At 37.8% G+C, this 21658-nt stretch overlaps 1 protein-coding gene across 5 annotated transcripts in view; it reads right to left on the bottom strand.

The window, feature by feature from the left end:
* Window positions 1-21658, bottom strand: part of LOC124721531 (membrane-associated protein Hem) — a 186506-nt gene that overhangs the window by 17956 nt on the left and 146892 nt on the right. For 3 of the 5 annotated variants that reach the window (XM_047246551.1, XM_047246552.1, XM_047246555.1), the window contains 2 exons: window positions 16033-16126; window positions 7559-7740 (listed from right to left, as the gene is read on the bottom strand). In XM_047246551.1, the coding sequence (XP_047102507.1) occupies window positions 7559-7740; window positions 16033-16126 (276 nt within the window). The remainder of the gene's footprint in view (window positions 1-7558; window positions 7741-16032; window positions 16127-21658) is intronic. The other 2 variants (XM_047246553.1, XM_047246554.1) reach the window with 1 other exon arrangement.

Genomic DNA, 21658 nt, shown 5'->3' with positions numbered 1-21658 from the left:
AAACATGGTACTGCCTTTATTCTTTGCAATAGCGACACATGGTATGAACTTTAACCATGTTGAGTGCTACTGAAAATTTCAAATCTGAGGCATTTCATGCATTTGTGAGAATCCTTGGGACTACACTACCAGTCACTTGATACTCTTTCACCTCCACATCACCATTCAGGACTACAATGCATGCAGTGTGGCTCGTAAATCAGTGATCACATGCTCCCTGTCACTTTAATAACTTAAAAACACAAACTTATAGACAAAAAAAGTGTTCTTCCATGACTAACACAGAAAAATTAAGTACCAATAAAATTCAATGATAACAACATAATACAGGGTGTTTCTGTCATTGATTATACATAATAATATGCTACAGGGTGTTTCAAAAAGATTTGTCCAATTTCACAAGACTATATCCACTATGTGAATAAAGATAGAAACTTGGGGCGGATTTTAAGTTCAACATCAAAACCAGAAGTTTATCTTGGTACCATCCATAAGTAGCCAGTTTATATGATTGCAGGTAGGGGTCTCCCAGATGCAGCTACAAAAAATATGGAAACACCACAAACACAACACATTACTATGCCTAAAACAGTGTAGGAAAACTGTATGCATTGAGAACAGCTGTCAGTCATCTATAAATGGATAAATACAGGTCCTGAATGGTTTTCAAAGGCATCTTACACCATTCTTCCTGCGAAACAGTGGCAAGTTCAGGTGACAATGATGGAGGTGAATAGCAATCCTGCACCCTTCTCTCCAAAGCAGACTACAAAGGTTCAATAATATTGAGATCTGGTTACTGTGGTAACCAGGGGAGACATGACAATTCACAATTGTGCTCAGAAAACCATTCCTGGATGATGTGAGGTGTTTGAACAGAGGCCCTGTTGTATTGAAACACTGCATCAGCATTGGGGAACAAACACTGTACTATGGGATGGACCCAATCAACCGAAATGCTCACATAATCCTTGGCAGTAATGTGACCTTGCAGAGTAAACATGGTTCCCAGGGAATACTGCAATATGACATCCCAAATCATCGTCGCCAAACCCCTGCCATGTCTCACCTTCGTAAACTTGACCAGAAGTTGGAAACAATGTGAAACAAGACTAATCCGAACAAATGACTTTCTTCCATTAGTCCACAGTCCATACGCTATGGCTTCAGCGCCAATTTCCTGTTATGGGCAGTTGCATCACTGACTTGTGGTTTTGGAATTCCAGCTAGCCCTCCAGTTCCCACCTTAAGGAGCTCTCTTTGTGTTGTTATAGTGCCTATATGGTTTGCATGGGCAAAATTCAGTTCTGCAGTGACTTTTGCAGCTATCATCCTTTTATTTTTCATCACAATCTTCTTCAATGCCCATCCGTCATGATCTCTCAACACACATTTTAAGCCGCATAGTGACTTAGCACATGAGGTTTTTCCATTTTCCCTTTATGTGGTATTAACCTTCAATATGGTGACTCTTAAACCACCAAACACTTCAACTACCTCTGTTACGGAAGCACCTAGCATACAAACACCAATAATCTGCCCATTTTTGAAGTCCTTAGCTCCATACAGCTGTTATGAATGCAACTGACACTTGCAGTGTATTGAGGACACTGCATAAATGCCATTTCTAGTCAAATACAACAGCGCAGCCTGCAGGCTTGGCTAGCATTTGCATTTATGTTCAAGTATGCTTTTCTCACAGTGTTTCCATATTTTTGTCCAACCCCTGTAGATGACTCACTCACTCGCTCGCTTACTAGAATCACATACCTGGATATGTTGGAGAGCTGGCATTTTTCACAACTGAAAAAAAAGTGTTATTCAATGGGATGGAGCACCACTGCATTGGCCCCTGCATGTAAGAGCATTTCTTAGATACAAGCCCCCTCAGCAATGGGTCGGCCATAAGGAGCACATGGCATGTGCAGTGAACCACTGGTCTGCAACGTCACTTGATTTTATTGTATGTGATTCTTTTTGTGGCGGTTTGTGAAAGACTGTCTATGTGCCTACCCTTCCAACAACTTTTGGTCAACCACAATGCAACAGCAGTGAATGCAGTAACTCCAGCTGTGCTTGTAAAATTACGAGAGGAATTTGACTGTTGTCTAGATGTTTATCATGCATCTGGTGTAGTGCACATTGAACATTTGTAAAAGACAAATGAAAACTTTGATCCAAAACACACATTGTTGTAAAAAGTATCTGAAGGTTGTATGTGCATGCGTATAGAAGACACATCCTTGCACAACCATATGGTTTGACTGAAAATAAGAATATTGTATTCATAAGCAAGGCCTTATTTTCATTAATGTGAAAGATACAGACTTCTGAAATTGGACAAATCTTTTTGAAACATCCTGTACTACCTTTGGACATAAATGCACATAATCTTTCCAGTTCAATAATTCTCATTATCACTTTCATATTACAATGTTTCACAACTAAGTGATTCTATTGTATTCTGTTTACATAAAATGTAAGTCTTAAACTTCTTTTCACATCCCAGGGAGGTCTAAAGAATATGATCATCTAATGTAATGTAATGCAATGCAATAATTGTGATATCCACACACACAACACTAAAACATAAAAAAAGATCTGCACTAGCTTGTACTGAACCTAGCTTAGGCCTAAAGATGTGTGAAATACACAGCCATAAAACTAATTAATGATCTATCAATAAAAATTAAATGTTTGAGAGACAACTTTAATGTTTTAAGTGACCACTTAAGGTCTTCATCCTGAACAACTCCTTTCGCTCTTTGTAATGTGAGCAGTACAGTTCTCAGTCATTAAAATACTGTAGAAGAAATAACCAATATTAAACATGTGAGATCATCAAAACCTCTTGTAAAAAGCTGGCACATCATAATATTAATGTCCACAATTTTCATTTATTCACTTGATATTTGTACTAAAAGGATGAATGGTGACATGCAAAAGCTACAACATGATTCCTTGTGCATGGAAAAGTAATATCACAAGCTGTTTGTGAACATGGAACAAGTGCTGTATGGTGTTAAAGTGTGTTCCACACACAGCTTCAAGTCAGATCACAATCACCATCATCATAATCATAATCTTCATCACCACCATTGCCATAATCTGCTAGTTTCAGCAGTAACTACCATCATCAGTATAAACAAGAGCAAGATTTACTGGAAATGACATTCAGGTACTGAAGAGTATCCACAGACATTTGAAGCCATGTTGTCTACACTTGTTGCCACAGATACCGAAGGGAGGATACACACAGTGAATGCAATGATCAAGTTCATTTCAAAGACGTTCAAATGGATTAAGATCTATAGAATTTGGCCACCATGGAAGCACTCTTTAGTTTTGAACATGTTCTTCCAGCAATTTGCAGAAACTTTTAACCCTTTAGTATGGCAGATTATCTAGTGTTGTGGCTTGACAGAAATTCTGATGGGTCACTAGGGACTATGGATATCTGCTCCTTCCAGTGTGGGCTTCTACTCAACTACAGAGTCACCAAGCAGCGATACCCCCAGGAACTAGCACCCAGCACAGAGCTGATCAATTTCTTAATACTGGACTGGCAACAATAAATGATTAACTTGTCAGTTACTCTCAAGGTTGTGGTATTTGCCCTCAACAGTGATCCACAAACCCTGGAATGGCTACTGTAGTTGAAATCCAAATTTGGAACTGCGACTGGGACTTTATTACACTTCACTGGCTATTATTTTTGATGGTAAGCAGAATACTCTCTCTCTCTCTCTCTCTCTCTCTCTCTCTCTCTCTCTCTCTCTCTCTCTCTCTCAGGGTTGAATACTTGTTTATTAGTCTTTATTGTCTAGTTATTTGTAATGTCATATACCCTTGTGACTGCATTTAGGGCAAATAAAGTATCAAGAATAAGAGATAGAAAAGATTATCTAACTGAAAGATATTACCCAACCAAGGGATGTTAACTACGGGTGAATATCAAAGGGCTTGTGATTGTGTCTAGGACAAATGAAGTACCTAGAATAAGAGCGAGAAAAATTAATTTAACTGAAAGACAGTACTCTTCCCAAGTAACATATAAACTATGGGTGAACATAAAATCTGAGGACAAATTTGTACCCAAATCGAGCAAGCATGCCTTCTTTGTAGACGAATGGTACAGAAATTTTCTTTAGACTATAATACCGCATCCTCATAATTATGTTTTTCCACCATGGTCGCAGAGTGATTATTGTCCAATCTTTCTCCCTGGATGTGATCAAAGTCCATCTGTCCTATGAAGTAGAAAAGAAAACTCATCAGAAAATGCTACCAGTTGTTAACAACCAGCGGTTCAGTTTCAGTAGTGCAAATACATTTGTGTGTTTATACCAAGTTTTCAGAACAAAGTATGCAGCACTATTTGCTGAAATAGTGTCATAGGCACGACTTTCTCCTGCTCCATTACGATATTTCGCTCATACACTGTAGAATATCGGTGAGCTCTCAAACCCCACCATAAATAATACTGTTAACAACAGGCATCAATGGTAAGTGGAGCTCTCCACTGTTCAAAATGGTTGTTGACTTTAGTGACACTAATCTACTTATGACACACTTTTGCAACAGACTCATGCAAATAAATTTGATGTTTAAGAAATACTGCACCCTTAGGTCCACGGCCCAGGTGTTATCCGTTTCGTAACCCAGACAAAATGCCTCCTTTACCAAAGACAGCAGTGGGTGATATGCACAGAAACTGCTAATAAGTCCCTCTATACACCTGCTTTGTCACTAGATGTCATGTGAGGTACAGTAGATATCATGTGAGGTATGTCATGAGCTGCTTGTTGCAGGTTTCACAACAGTGTCACTAAACAATATACATTTGACAAGTAACAAGGTAGGAAACAGGACAAAAATTTTTTTAAATAATACTTGCATAAGGAATCATGCATAATCAGAATGAACCATTTCACAAAACTGTCAATGACCAAATAAGAACTAAGACAGAAGATGTGTCACGCATTTCCACACTGAATAATTGCAAAAATGTGACCACGTAAGGTGAAAATTATTTGCTTTTAATCACTGTATCTTTTTGAGTACTTCATTCAGTTTATTCTAGCACAAATTTAAATCTCATTATTTCAAGAAAGTCATGGATGCCCCACTTTGTATCTGGATTTTTGTTTTGGATGTGAATGGTAAGATTTTGTACAGTTGCTTATGAATTAAAAATACTCAACTATCTGGAAATCATTTGCAGGAAGTGCTAATAACATAACTATAAACTGAGTTACACTTATATGAGATAAAACTTGAGGTCAGTATCTGGGAATCTCAAACTAATGACACACAATAGTGTAACTACCTTAGAGAAATGATGTATCTTATGGAGATGTTGCTCTGCAACTGAAGGTCAAGGAGTGCATGACTAAAAATATAACCTACACAAACAAGGAGAAAATTTCTCAACCTGGTAATGATTATTCTTAAAATTTTCTTAGTTTCCAAAGTGGCTTATTTTACATCAATGCGCTTTGCCAAAGTGAATAGATTTCATCTCTGGATTGTGATTTCAGGTCTGCAAAATACCTATATATGGCTGTAAAAACAATCTGTGTAGCGATTAAACACTTCTCGGGTACAAAATTTTGTATGTAATACAATATGGCGCATTTTCTCAATATTTTCTTAATATTTTCATCTTTTGTTGTAGTCTTGTGATTTCCTTGGTGTGGATCATCTTCAAAGAGAAGTAGAGCTACTTTAAAACTGAGTTGTCAACTGCTTACATGCTAAAAAGTAAGAAGCAGCCTACATGTAAACCATCACCAGCTTTTAATTAATCTTTATTAGTGATAAACCATAGCACAGTATTTCAGTTTATCCATATGAACAAAACACCCATTTAGTTTTAAAGATCATACATATACAACTATTCTGAAGGTCAAGTGGGGACTGGACTGACAATACTATGACACATGTACCAGCAAAGAAATATAATTTCGTTTACATCCATACCACACAGGTGCCTGGCTGAAAAAGTTGATCTTTATCTTTACTGACAGTACACACTGAAAATGCTGGAGAAGGACCTCAGTAATAGAACAGGGCTCATGCGTGTATAAGCTATCTTTTTCATACACAAAATTTACAAGCAGAATAGGAAGGGGTTCAAAAACATATCGGTTCCAAATATCCACAGCTGTACACTTAATAATGGCTTGTAGAGTGTAAATGCAGATGCTGTGTTCTGTATATTTCAATGCATTCCACATCGTGAGTAGTTTTCCTCACAAGCAAATAAAATAAACAACTCTGCATGTTTTCAACATTTGATAGGAATGGAAGATGTTAGTCCTCCAAAAACTTCCTGCTGCTGTCAACCAGCTGAAAAAAGATATTTAGAAAGATACGAGAAAAGGTGATGGGAAACAGTGAGAAGTCCGGACAGGAAAATGCCTTATGTGCAATATGAAGAAGAAGAAGAAGAAGAAGAAGAAGAAGATGATGATGATGATGATGATGATTATTATTATTTTTGTATACCGCCTGGAAGGCGGCACATGGGTCTGCTCCTGAAAACAAAGGTAGGCCAAAGGTAGGAAGCAAGGAGGAGCAGGTGAAGTAGAACTCTTGGCACTGCAGTGTGAAACTAAAATCACCTTTACTTAACTTTGCGTACAGGTAGTGGTTCGCCGACTGTGAAATAGAAACAATGTTGCTAGATCGTCTTCTTGGAATCAAATGGGTAGACTCTGCAGTGGCACTCGTAGAGCTCAACAGCGCCGGCTAGAGGGTGCTGTCGTCGGTGTCTGTTGTAGTGCCAACTTAAGAACTTGCACCTACGCTGTGGCACCGTAGCTATCGATACCACAATGATAATGATGACGATGATGAAGTGCAAGACCTTTTAAATGCATAGCTAGCCTGACTAGTGTGCCACCTCATCAGCCAGCAAATAGAGTGGTCACACACAATTTGTCTGTCTCATCTCTCTGTCTGTACTTAATATTTAACATTATTCAAACAACTTAAAATCCTGAACTTTCTACACAATACAATTTATTTGTTGATCACAGTTTTATCAGAGATGAGGATGAAAAAAGGTTTTCTTGAGTAAAATTATTTTGGGAACAGTTTGCTTGGGCATTACTACAGATTTATTAATTTTAGATAACAATGTGAAAATATGCTGAAATCCAGGATAATTTTGCCAAATGAGCAATTTATTTTTCTTTAATTAGTTCCAGATCTAAATCCGTCTCCATGCTGGCAGTCAGTTTTAAGGTAATTTACACATTTCTCTTGAAGGAAAGTGTTCATCTAAAATATACAAAGTACAAATTGCTTTCTGTGACATATGCTGGATCATGAGACAGTCTAACAGGGTGCACAGAGCAACTTTCATTTTGTGCCACTATAATTTTTTCTTGTTTTTATATTTCTACACAATTGTGAGAATCTCAATCCATTATAAAAATAATACTATTTTCTTTTTAAAAAAGAATATTTCAGTTTAAGCACTTACTTGTTACTACGTAAATAGAAGAAAAACTACTAACAGATCTGTTTTACCCAAAACATTTGACATTACCTGAACAACAGCAACACTAACCATTGAGTCTCCACTAGGAAGATGGTTATAAAAATCAAGTATGGAGCTCAAAAGAAATGGTATTCTTTCTTCTAGAACATCTACTAAGGCTGATTGTGCTAACTGCCGAAAACTCAAAATCACCCCCACAATTGTCATCCTTTGCAACACATTGTCAACATCTAGAAAAAAAAGAAGTAATATTTTTTTTTAGTTTTTTTACATAAGCAGCTTACATTGAAAGTAACTGTACTAATTAGTTTTAATTATTAGTTATTAGAGATTTTTTTCACAATATTACAATACAAGAAACCAAAGATGAGATTTACTGCCACACAGATTTTATGTTTATTGGTACCAAAATTTAAGAGAAGTTATTTAAATTTACAGTATGTAACAGGATAGCAAAGAGTTTTCACATTTTGAATGACAATGAATCTATTAAATCAATAGCAGAACTTCTATTTTACAGGTTTTTGGCCTCAGATTTGAAAAGTAACACTGAGCAAGGTGGCACTGTGGTTAGCACACTGGATATTATAGTCTGGAAAAGAAGTCTCCTAAAATAACTAGCTTGTAAATTTTCTTTTACATTTTAAAGAAGGGAGAGACTAAGTTACCTTTTAACTCTTCCTCAAATTTAACAGTCTTTTCTATGCTTTTTATTCTGAGTAGTAACTAGTTTGTTTTCCTGGATTATCAATATGTTTTGAATATTTCCCAGACACTTACACCAGGCTTGAAGTTCTGATACAAGTACTGCCACCACAGCATCAAGTAGTCACAACATAGCCAGCAGATGGACCAGAGTTGTAATATCATTGACGTAGCAAAAAGGAAGAGTCCCTGGGGCATGGGCGATCTGATGGCTTCACATTCAAGCCACAGTTCTGTTGTTGCTTACGTGATTGGAACTGATGCCTTGGCAAAACAAGGATGGGCCAAGCCCATATAAATGCTACTCATTTCTAGACAAAAGTATGCAGTCTGTCAGTCACCAGCTCCAAGTTGGAACCTACGCTGGTTTACGAGTCTCCACGGGTCAACTAGGCACCACCGCTGAACTCTGCGGCTGCTACCTCCGTTCCTGCTGTTTGTGCTCATCCCGATGCTGCTGATCTAGCGCCCTCTAACCAGTGGGTCACCTGTGAGCTGACTTCAGCTTTTGCCAGCCTCCTACCCTGGTGGTCTACAATTTGAGCCCAGGCCATGTACAACTGCCATCGCCTGTGCAGGCAAACGCTTTCCTGTCTGCCGCCATTAGCTTGGACAGATATTGTTGCTGAGAGCTGCTACCACCATGCTGGGACAACGGCATGATTCTCTGGGCTCCAGTGCACCATGCTATGAGCCACAAGCTGCCTCTAGTCTGTGTGGCCATCACTGTGGCTGCCATCTGCTGGTGGAATCACCATCCTGGCCAAGTTGCGCCACCATCACTTCACTGGCTGAAGGACGCTGTGGGCAGTCACCAACAACAAGCTGCTCACTGACCACAGCACCTTCTCACCAACTGTATACAGCTTATGGTCTGGAGGCATTGGCTTCTCCGAGAATCATCACAACTGTTGTTGTTTGATGAGCAATAAATGAATGTTTTAAGAATCCTGTTTTCATGACAAAATGTCAGGTGACAACAAGACATGCACTTGCTGCCCCTCCGCTACCCCACCGACAGTAGTGAACTGCCACTCCAGTTCCACCATTCACTGTAGTGGCCAACCAACCTCGGCCTCTACGTTTGGTGTCAGACACTACTACTGACATCTGTAGCTCGATCCAGGACCACATCTCCAACCTCAACATGTATTTTCGATGGTATGAGTTTTTTGCGTGAGGTTTTTATTTTTGTGGTCTTTTTATTTTGTTTTGCATATGGTCATGTTGGATAGAATTGATGTGCATAGAAACATGAAGGTACAGTTTGTGAAACCTGAGGGACCTGTGAATTTGTCGCAGTTAAGGGAAACTACAGAGAATACTATTTACAGCCAGTGAGATGCCAACACTGTAATCTAGCGAGAAACGAACTACCTTATATGCAGTCAGGAGCAGCTACACGTAGAATTTGCCGACGTTATGGAGATGAGGCAAATACGTTCAGAATCCAAATGGGCAATGATCTGTCATAAGAATTAATATCTATTTTGTTCTTATGCCTGGGTGTTAGTAGTAGCTGTCCTCATTTGGTCAATTTGTGATACACTTTAAGTGTGTTGTGGTTTTGGCAGATAGAATTTGCACAAATGCCAGGGTTTCAAACAAGAGTGATGGTGCAGGAAGCGATTGACTACTTGGTGGTAGAGATAGAAGGCTGAAGGAAATTAATGCTGCTTTACCAAAGTAAGTCAATACTTTAACAGCTGATGATGTGCATAAAGAGGATGAACTAGCTTGAACAGTAGAGGCAAAAGCTCCATTCTGTGTACTTGTCTTTCTGTGGATTCAACTGCAGCTAATCTAGCGACCCCTTCTTTGGATAAAACAACAGAATGAGTCAGAATTTATTGACAATTTGGGAATTGCTGGAGTCTGGGTGGTTGGTCAAACAAAATATGTTTGCACATGGCCCAGTTATGATTTTTGGGTGAAACAAAAACATATGCATTGTATCATGAGGATTTGAACAGGGCACATACATTTGAACAATGCAAGAGTGGATTCTTTCAGCACTACCTCAAGAAGAACCATTCCAGGTTCTTTAGGCAGCAGCTGAATGGTATGTCTCAGAAACGAAATGATTCAATGAAAACATTCTCAGAAACTATGTGCAAATGTATAAATTAATACGAGATGAGGAGATGGATAAAATTATCCAACAAGAAGCAAAGCACATGTTTTTGGGGGAGCTCGCACCCAATTTGCCAAGAACAGTAGGGATGAAGAATCCAAAGGATTCAGCTGCTGTCACTAAGAGTGCTACACAACTAGAGGAAACAGACATAGCAACACAGGTACATGATAACCAGAGTGTTTTTCTGTCAGAAGTGTTACAGGTGTGGATGTGTAGACTACATTCAGAAACAATGCCACTGACTGCAGAGCAGGATTGTAGCGCAACGCCATGAGTGTGGGATGGTAGGACACTGCGTGCAGGATTGTCAGAATAAAAAGCAAAGAGAGTGACATCATAGTAAGAGTCCATTAAATGACAATGGGAATTCCTCACAGAAAGATGGTACTCCCAATAGAGCGCAATGCAACTAAGGTGTATGCAGAGGCAGAGTGTTATGTAGTTGGCATGGTAAACAGAACAGAATATAAGCTTTTAGTGGACACAGAGGCTCATGTGTTGGTAAGTAGTCTACACCTCTTGGGTGGGAACAGATTTATTCTCTGCAATATAGATTAATGTGGAACAATGTGGCATCATTGGGGTCAGCACTGTTAAGTTTCTGTATTGTAACAAAGAATTTTAAGGAATATACCAAAGTATTGCCCCTTATTGGTGAGGGGTACTGTGCAATTGTGGGCTGGATTTCCTGAGTAAGCATCATGCAAAGACTGATCTATCGCAGCACGCTATCGAACCCAGTGGGACATTATTCCAGCTTCAAATGACTGCTGCAAATGATGCACTGTCAGAAGGTTCGCCAATCATGATGGTGGAGCCAAGTAAACTGAATGCACCATCATTAAAGTTCAGTTCACATTACCAGAGTAGTAGAAGGTATGGGAAAGTGTGGGTGTTGACCTACTGATGACGTTTTGTGTATTACTGAGTTGTTGGAACACAACTGGATACGTCACAACATTTTATATGCAAGAGCATGGCATGCATGCATGCAGGAAGTAAATGGAGAATATGTGATTCCAGTTTGGGTCTGACGAAGTGGATCTGTCAAAAGGGTTAACGATTTCTGATTCGGACATTCTAAATGATGACGACAATTTAGATAGGGTGAGTGGAGACCTTTGCCACAAGCAAACCATCGAAGCATCTGCATTACGCAAAAAAGTACAGCATTGAAAAGGAAAAGAGATTTGCAGATTTGTTCAATCCTAGTGGACCAGTACCAGCGACACCCATGACACAATGGGGAATAAGCCTCCTTTCTATTAAAAAGCGTACAGAATACCTTGGCACTTACATCCGTTAATGGAGGAATTCATCACATATTCTATACCAAATATAATGGAAACAATGGACAACCTGGGTCGATGTAATTATTTCTCCATGATGGATTTAAAGAGTGGGTATCATCAGTTGGAATTAATTTTCGAAGACCAGTCAAAGCCCACATTTACTGTTCCTTGATGACACTACAAATATCTCCAAAGATCAGCCAAAGCCAACATTTACTGTTCCTTGGAGACACTACACGTATCAAGGGATGCCATCTGGGCTGAAGAATGCATCATCCATGTTTCAGGGGTTATTAGATTCAGTACTAAGAGAGTTAAAACCATATCGGTGTATGGTCTATTTAGACAACATTACATTATTTTCTAAGGATTTGGAGGTACACCCACAAGAGCTGGAGGAGGTATTTAAGAGGTTGTGTGTGGCACACGTAACATGAAATATTGAAAAATGTCATTCTGCATCAACAAAAATGAATGGCCATGTGATTAGCCAAGATGGTATGAAAACCTACCAAAGATTGATACATGCTGTCAATGACTTATTACCACTGCAAACTGTGAAACAACTCAATCCATTTTTAGACCAAAGTATTTATTACAGAAAATCTGTCGAATGATTTGCTGAAACTGCTAGGCTGTTAATGCATTTGTTAAAAAAAAGGGCATAAAATACGGCAGACGACCGACTGCCATAATACAAATGAGAAACTGAAAGAGGCACTAACAACCCGTCCGGTGTAAATATTTCCAAATTACGAGAAATGGTTTATCCTGTCCTGTAATGCAAGCAACCTAGTGATAGGATGCATTCTAAGTCAGGATGTGAATGACAAGGAACACAAATGGCATACAAACTGAGACAGTTAAACAAAGACAAGCGGAACTACTCAACCACAGAGAAGGAAATGTTGAGTGTCATATACCCATTTTCATTGTCACTTGTCCATTAGTAAATTAAAAATATAACAGACCATATGGCATTAAAGTTGTTATTAGGACTGAAAGATCCTTTGAGCAGATTAAATTATTGGGCACTAAAATTAAGCAAACGCGATTAGGAGGTAGTACACAATCACAGTGGCAAACACAGCAACATCGATGCATTAAGTGGCAGTGGTTGGTAGAAGCCTTTCAGAGAAGCAAATAGTGCAGACCACTGATGAAAACTGCCAATTATTTAGGACGTAGTCACAGTTCGCTATGCACCACACACTATTGTAAAGGATGATGAAGTTCAGGTCACGCACTGTGGTACTCGCAGCTCTGAGGAACGAAGTGTTTAAGGAAATGCGCCATCATGTGTTTGCAAGTCATGGGGGATGAAGAATAACTGACCACAGAATCACTGAACAATACTGGTGGAGAACAAGGAGACAGGATATTGAACAGTATGTAAGGAACTGCATACCATTTGCGCACTGTGCAAGGAGGTACTTATATGTAAGGAGGATCCAGAACCTAAAAATATCTTTTAGATCACTCTTATCAACATCTACATCTGTACTACCAAGCTGGGAGTGCTTTATGTTCACTACAAAAAATTTAAAAACTGCAAATTACATGATCTTTTGTTGACTTTTACTTACAACTTACTTTTTAAAGAGACACTGATATGTAAGGAAGGTCCTGAAACTGCAAATATTGGATACAGCATTCACTGTGGAAAGTGACTTCACAGCTACGACTTACATTTTTGGCTTAAGTTTAACTGAAACATTTAAAACATTTATGGAATCTGATAGAAGCATTCATTAAATACAATAATTTTTAAATAAAAAATTTTGAAATATAAAATAACTGACTAAATTATAATATTTTCAAAAGGCGGGCATAAAGTACTCCCTTCTTGGTATTGCGAGGGTTAAACACAAGTCAAAGTTGTCAGCATACAGTAAAGGAGAAATCATGTAATAAAACAATTTATCACATTACTGGATTTCACAATTAACGACGTGACACCAAGCTTCCCTCAAACAACGTTGGTGTAACATACAACACAGGAGTGTATGAGTATTCTGGACTATGTACACTGACACCTTGTGGCCAATTGCTCATGATAAGCCTCAATAATGAGACATACTTTATGTGTAGTTCAAATAACGTTGCAGTAATCTTCATAAACCTATGCAAACAACAAATAGCAGTATATGAATAACAGGACGAGAAACAAAGTTCTGTATACCTTTTTACTTTGTGGATGGTTCATACGGAGGTCACTTAACAGAGAAACAACCAACAGTATAATAATTATGAACTGTAACAGTAATAATTACATGCTGTAAAATTTTTGTAGCAATTTTATTTATACAGTATATCAACTTCTCAATAGCAGCAGCAATGAAAGGATTACTGGATAAAAAGATAGGAACATGTGGCCTTACAAAAATCGAGTACCTTTCATTTGTACATAATCATAGATGTAATATTTAAAATGGGATAAAAGTTACAGTAAAACCAGTATACAACAACAACATACACACTAGTGTCCACACACATATCTCATTATTCTTCTTAGCAAATGCAGCAATGACAACATCCGAACAAAGAGAAAATATTAATATAAAAAAGTAAAAAATTAAACAATAAAAAGGTAAAAGATGGGATTATGTACTAAACTGAGTTGGCCACTATTAGGTGTATGCACAAAATCCCAAAACCAGATTACATGGTGCCCTAAATCAGAAAGCTGGGAAAGCATACAAAGACAGACAGTGTCACAACATGCAACATGATGTTGATACATCCTTAAAAATCATCTCAAACTGTAAAGCAAAAGCCAACAAGCAAAAAATAAATATAAACCTAGTAATATTGAAATTAGGCAAGGCATGGCAAAGGGTAACATGGAATCAAACAGAGAGCACAGGTCCGAAGCATATGGTATGATATGTAGAAGCAGAACTATATGGTACGACACATAGAAGCAAACTATGAGCATACAACATCAATGTGAAGGAGCAGAAACATTTACTGCACGCTCTGATATTAACAAACGAAACACAAGAAATGCAACATGGCATGTAGTATTCCATCAACATTCTAGAGGAATTTTCAGTTTTGGAATTAAGTTTGTTTACGATACCAGTAGTCTGTACAAATATTGCACATTTTAATCTCCTAGAGAGTGTCTGAACATTCCCTTATTCAGTTTATGAAGGATCTGAATTCTACTGTCGATGTTTGGGGCCTCATGCCCTACTTACCATATCTGTATGCCAAAAGACAAAACATTACTATTACTTGTAATTGCATGTGTTGCTTAAACATGTCATTAATGATTGGGCCTGTATGGCTTACATAGCACTTCTCACACATTCCATAGCTGATCCTACAAACACCCAAATGTTAAAATGAAGAAATTCTTTGATTCATTCTAACTGCTATGGAAATCCATGTTTCCAATTTCTTATTAATTTCATGTTATATGTAATTCAGATCTGACATTCCATGGCTCCTTTTCCCATTTCATTTGTTTTTAGATTATGCTAGCTATTTTACTTATGATTTTGTTTGAAATGAATACTGGAGGTGGTCCCTGATCCAAAGCTTCTTTACTTTCGGCTATCAAGTTATTAATTGTACTAAATGCCAACACAGAATCCACATTAAATTTCAAACCCCCTATCAAGCATTTTTATTTCAGCTGCTGCAAATTTTATGCCTTTCATGTTAACTACTCTGTGATAAAATTCAAAAGCATATTTCATTTGATGATGTACTGTGGTACTATCATGACTGTGCTGTCTTGCCTCTCACTGATGTGTCGATTCCTTTTTAAGCCTATGCATGACTACTTCACCTTATCATGAAATTGATTTAATTGAGGGTTACATACTTTTGAGACAAATGCTTTGAATTAGATTCACCAACTTGACTTTGTTCCTCTGATATTTAGCAACCTTACCAAAAACCAAGTGAGGCAATACTCCCAAAACTTTATCATTACATTTTTTTTCTGTGGTTGTTAAGAATAATAAACAGAAATATGTGTGGTATATTTCAATCCGTCCAGTGGCACTGTGGCAGAATACTATCATTCAATCAAATGCTCATTTACTTGAAAATTGTCAGATATATTTGCAGAAAAATTAGTTAAGGATCCACAGTTTATTTTACTTCAATACACATACAGAAAAAAAAGAATGATGAGTATCAATGTATTTTTTGTTTAGTACTCACACTATGTTAGTGCTAACGAGTGCAAGAATTATACGCTGAAATTTGACAGTAAATATTTTTGAATTGTTAGTAAAACTCCTGAAATATGAGAAGGTGCAAGCAAGTTTCTTTTGACACAGTTACAGGCAAAGCTTTCATTGTAAGAAACATGTCAAACATAAATGCAACAATGGGTCTTTTTCGAGATAATATCAAGGACAACAACTTACGCTGCAATTTCTTGAACTGCTCTTTCATTATGTCTGGCTTGTCAAAATTAGTTCGCAGAGATACTAAAACATCCTTATTACCAGTTACCAATTTCTGAAATGGAAAAAAGTCAAATTTAATGAGGCAAACAACAAAGTAAAATTATAAACCACAAATAAGTATCATTCACACATTATCATGCTGAAGTAAGTAATCGTATATCTATATTCTGACATAATTGTCGTAAGGAGTGTGACCAAAATATCACTTACACGTTTATTTGACACTACAACAGTGAAGCCGTTGTCACAGTACATAAAATATTTTCTTTACAAAATGTGGTTACATTTCCGGTTTCAACGAACTACAACATCATTTTCAAATGTATAACATCAGTCGGAGAATATACAATGGGAATTATGAGACACATTTCACAAAAATTATGAGAAATAATGAGACCAGGCAACTGAGGCAATGGTGGCACAACCAAGACACTACAAGTTATGCCCAAGCTTGCCCAAACATTCATTCCATGTCCTAATGCAGAAGAGATAAAAACTACGCCAGGGTAAAAATTGCCAAGAATTCTTGCTATGTGTCCTGCTGTGACACAATGACCTATGTCTGATATAAATTCAGAAGTCATAAGTGTATCAAGTACAGCTATCTTCCATATGGAATGCAGCACATAATTTTTATATGTTCTGAAAAAAGAATCTCAAAATACACTGTACTTCCATGTAGGACTGACACACTAGTAACCATATATATGGACAGACAACCTGAAATACATCGATTACCTGTATGTTCACTGTGCATTTCAAATTAAACCACATGCTATGAAGTTGGAGGCACTTGATGTGAAGCATTAAAGAATTATGTATTCACTGGACTATGATATCCAATATTCAGATTCCAGATGTAGGTGACTAATATTGAGTCAGTTTTGTAAGGTCTCAGATTATTATACACTGTATTGTATGGAATTGGGGACCTAGAAACGATGGAGAGGCTTCATCCCCGCCATAGCCCTCCGTGGTTCACAACCCTACAACATGCTACAGCATTCCGCTCACCCCAACGCCGCCTCACACTGAAGCCAGGGTTATTGTGCAGTTCGGCCCCCAGTGGACCCACCCGGGAACGTCTCACACCAGACAAGTGTAACCCCAATGTTTGCATGGTAGAGTAATTATGGTGTACACATATGTGGAGAAAGTGTTTGCCCAGCAATCACCGACATAGTGTAACTCAGGCGGAATAAGGGAAGCCAGCCCACATTTGCTGAGGCAGATGGAAAACCGCCTTCAAAACCATCCACAGACTGGCCGCCATACCCGACCCCAACACTAATCTGCCAGGCAGATTCATGCTGGAGATTGGCACACCTTCCCGCCCAGAAAGCAATGTATTAGACCGCACGGCTAACCGGGCGGGCCTATTACACATAGTCTTTTCTCTTTTTGAAAAATTGTGTGCCCTTCACAAAAAGGGATGAAATGCAAAATGTAAGGAGAGCAGCATTCAGAGGCAAAACATACTGGAGATGGCCAATACGGGCATAACCATTTAATTTGTTTTTTTTACAAATAAAGAAAAGAGAAAAGGTAATGATATACCATAGAGTTGAGGTATGCAGTGCGTTTTCTGAAATAGTTAGCTTTGAAGGTAGACATCATCCAAAAGTTAAGGAAAGCATCTCAACTATACAGGAAATCTATTATGTGAATTCCACCCAGGACCTTCTATAAACATTTCTTGTTTTATAAGATGTTAACAGGTTATACCAACAGAATATCTATGCAAGGTGTTAACAAATAACTACTAACACCAGAAATTACTGGTTCTTGCTTCATAAAGAAACCTGACCCACCGCAGAAAACATTATGGAAAGAGGATGTGTAGTAACCTGTAACCAATTAATTCATAAACAAAAATAAACTGTAAATCTGATAAAACTGTGATTTTGACCAAATGTGAAAAAGAAACCTGAAACACAATAATAAATTCTTCATGGCATGCTAGGACAGCTTTGAAAGCACCTACAATATAAGATCCAATTAGTGCAAATACTCTCTCTTCTTAGGTTTAAAAACAACTGAGTGAATAAGTTACTTAAAAACACTTTACAAAAATTGTGTGGGAAAGACAGAACATGCATTTAAAAAATTTTGAAAAGTCTAACTTCATAAACAAATGTTGCTTTGTTTCACTTACACCTCCACCCCCTTTGTAGGCATATCATATTACACAAAATCCCCCAAAAAAATTCTTTCTCATGTGACTGTCGCTTGGATACTTATAACTGCCTCTCAGTACCAAGATAGTACCAGTATATGCAAACAAAAGACTTATCTTTTTGTGATCCTAACCTTATATAAGTTAAACATATTTGCCTTCCCATGCAACCAATCACAGCTGATAAGGTTGGGCAAGCACTTACAAAATATAAAATGCAGTAATTGCACGGAGATCAAAAAATAACAGTTGTTGAGTGATACCTGACCCCGACTACTCAACTCACTGATACTTTAATCCAATCAAGGTACAAATAAGGCAACTATGAAACAGAACTAACAAGCTATTTTACTTCCTTGCTAAAGTTCTGTACACCATCAACAACCAAACAAAGGAAAAACACATCAATCTGAGACATAATTTACTCTTCAATACTTATTTTAAGATGAACTGATGTGTCATGTACGAGGGCTATCCACAAAATACATTACGTTTTGGAATTAAAAATAAATAAAGTATTGGAATTTTTTTTTATTATATACAGATGAAAGCCACACTTCAATACTACTTTTCTACATAGTTGCCATTTAAATTAAGGCACTTATCGTAGCGACAGACGAGCTTGGAAATTCCTTCATCGTAAAATTCAGCCGCCTGCGCCTTCAACCACATGGTTACCTCTTCTTGAAGCTGTGCGTCGTCATCAAAACGCTGCATAGCCAACCGCGCTTCTTCATTGGTGGGAATAAGTGGAAGTCGCTCGGTGCCAGGTCGGGACTGTACGGCGGATGAGGAAACAACTCCCACTTAAAAGATTCGAGAACTTCACGAGTGGCATTTGCCGTGTGGGCCCGGGCGTTGTCGTGAATCAGCAAGATCTTTGAGCCCAACTTTCCCCTGCGCTTGTTTCGTATTGCTCTTCTGAGGTTGTGCAGAGTTTGGCAATACCTTTGAGAGTTTATTGTAGTGCCTCTTTCCAGGAAATCCACAAAAATCATATTTCTACCGGGTTACTGATTAACCACGTGGTTGAAGGCGCAGGCGGCCGAATTTTACGACGAATGAATTTCCAAGCTTGTCCATCGCTACAATAAGTGCCTTAATTTAAATGGCAACTACGTAGAAAAGTAGTATTTAAGTGTGACTTTCATCTGTATATAATTAAAAAAAATTTCCAATACTTTATTTATTTTTAATTTCAAAACATATTGTACTTTGTGGATAGCCCTCGCATGTTCAGATGCTTCTGGGGAGAATAACACCACATATCATTATTTACATAAAAGCTGCAAAACTGCAGGACATCGATACATTATGCATCCCATTGGGCAGTGTATATTTAGCATTATCTCTATAGCACATGTTTTTGTACATTCTTCCAGTTTCATACTGCATAGAAAAAAAATTCTTTCACAAAGATGCAGATGAAACAGAAGGCAAGAATGGCATCTATAAGGATCTGAAAATCCTTCATTTGATTAAAGAGGCAAAGGGGGACGGAATATACAAGACTGCTCAATGACAAAGTATGGGAGAAAGATTATTGGTCATCAACCCACTGATGGTCACATGATTAGAAAGTGAAGCTCGGATTGGGCAAGCACAGGGAAGCGAATCAGTCACGTCCATTTGAAAGGAACCATCTCAGCATCCACCTTAAGCAATTTACAGAAAGCACAGAAGACCTAAATCTGCATAGTGGATGAGACTGAGTCACATTCTTTCTCAATCGTGAGCAGTGCTGAGGATTAAGTAGTAAACTGAACCAGAGCACAAGGTCAAGGGATAAATACCAGGCAAAGGTGAGAGGAAACTCAACTCTTCTCTCTTTGCTGGATATAAGACAGAGAAGGACAGAGAAATGCACAATTACATAAGGACTGAAAAATACAATCACCCAAAATTCCATCTCAAGGGAGACACAGCAGATTAATATGACAAGGAATTTATCCCCCCCCCTCCCCCCCCCCCCCCTTCAAATTTGCTAGCAGAAGAAACATCAGGTGCAAAAGCTAGTGTTTTGATAATATTCCATTTATATCTGTTACAACATGGAAATATCTTTACATGAAAATATTCTGTTAATTCTATATCAAGTTCACAGTATAAGAAGCATTGCGAAAAGACGCAGTAGATTCAGTAACATTTGCATTATTCAGCTCACTTATATCTATCTGAAAATTCTAGACCATCATTGAGTTTAGTACTGATGAACAACCTCTAATAAAATGGTACTCTGCATGGCAGTCATTGAGGTTACAAAATTTCATGCAATCCACCTTTCTAGCACTATTCCAATAATCATACAGGTAAGGGAAATAGGTGGATTGGAAGTTACTTGGCTTTTAAAATGTTTTTCAATCAGTACAGCAGTGACATATACAACTGAAAACAAATTCATATGGAATATTTAGGTAGATATGACACTGGACTGACTCATAACTAATGGGCCCAACAAAGCATGTTATGTGAGATTGCATGTCATGAACAGATACAACACTAAATTTTAGTGTTGCTCGGGGAAATGTGGCAGGGTGGACTACCTTCATCTCATATATTAATGAGTTACCACCTTCGATTTCTACACATGATTATGTGACCTGTGGGAAAGCTTCAAATGAGGTAAGGAAGAGAATGCTCTACACAATCACCCAGTCAAATGACATAGGCGAAATCAATTTTATCTCAATATTTAAAATGTTAAATATCTGGTTCTCTTCTGAGTTGAAAAACTGTCAATGCAGTCCTCATATCCACTTTATAAACACGCTGACAATACTAATGTACGTATAGCAACAGATTAACAGCTAAAGAGAAGTCACTCAGGCATCAGAGACATGCCGTCACTGTATTTTTATTTATTTATTTATTGTTCCGTGGGACCACATTAAGGAGAAGTCTCCATGGTCATGGAACGAGTCAATACATGAAATTACAACACAATTGTAGAAACAGATAAAATGAAATATAAGAAACATATTCAGTTGTAGATTGTAGAAACAGATAAAATGAAATATAAGAAACATATTCACGCGACACGTCGTTAGTTTAAATAAATAAAATCAAGAATGTAACACTGGAATTTGCTTAATTTTTTACCTCTTCCAGGAGCTTCTCGACAGAGTAGAAGGAGTGAGCCATGAGGAAACTCTTCAGTTTAGACTTAAAAGCGTTTGGGCTACTGCTAAGATTTTTGAGTTCTTGTGGTAGCTTATTGAAAATGGATACAGCAGAATACTGCACTCCTTTCTGCACAAGAGTCAAGGAAGTGCATTGCACATGCAGATTTGATTTCTGCCTAGTATTAACTGAGTGAAAGCTGCTAACTCTTGGGAATAAGCTAATATTGCTAACAACAAACGACATTAAAGAAAATATATACTGTGAGGGCAATGTCAAAATTCCCAG

Source organism: Schistocerca piceifrons, chromosome X, assembly GCF_021461385.2.
Source record: "Schistocerca piceifrons isolate TAMUIC-IGC-003096 chromosome X, iqSchPice1.1, whole genome shotgun sequence".
NCBI lineage: Eukaryota > Metazoa > Arthropoda > Insecta > Orthoptera > Acrididae > Schistocerca > Schistocerca piceifrons.
Note: the sequence above shows the minus strand (reverse complement) of the source record. Positions and strands in the feature narration are given on the sequence as shown.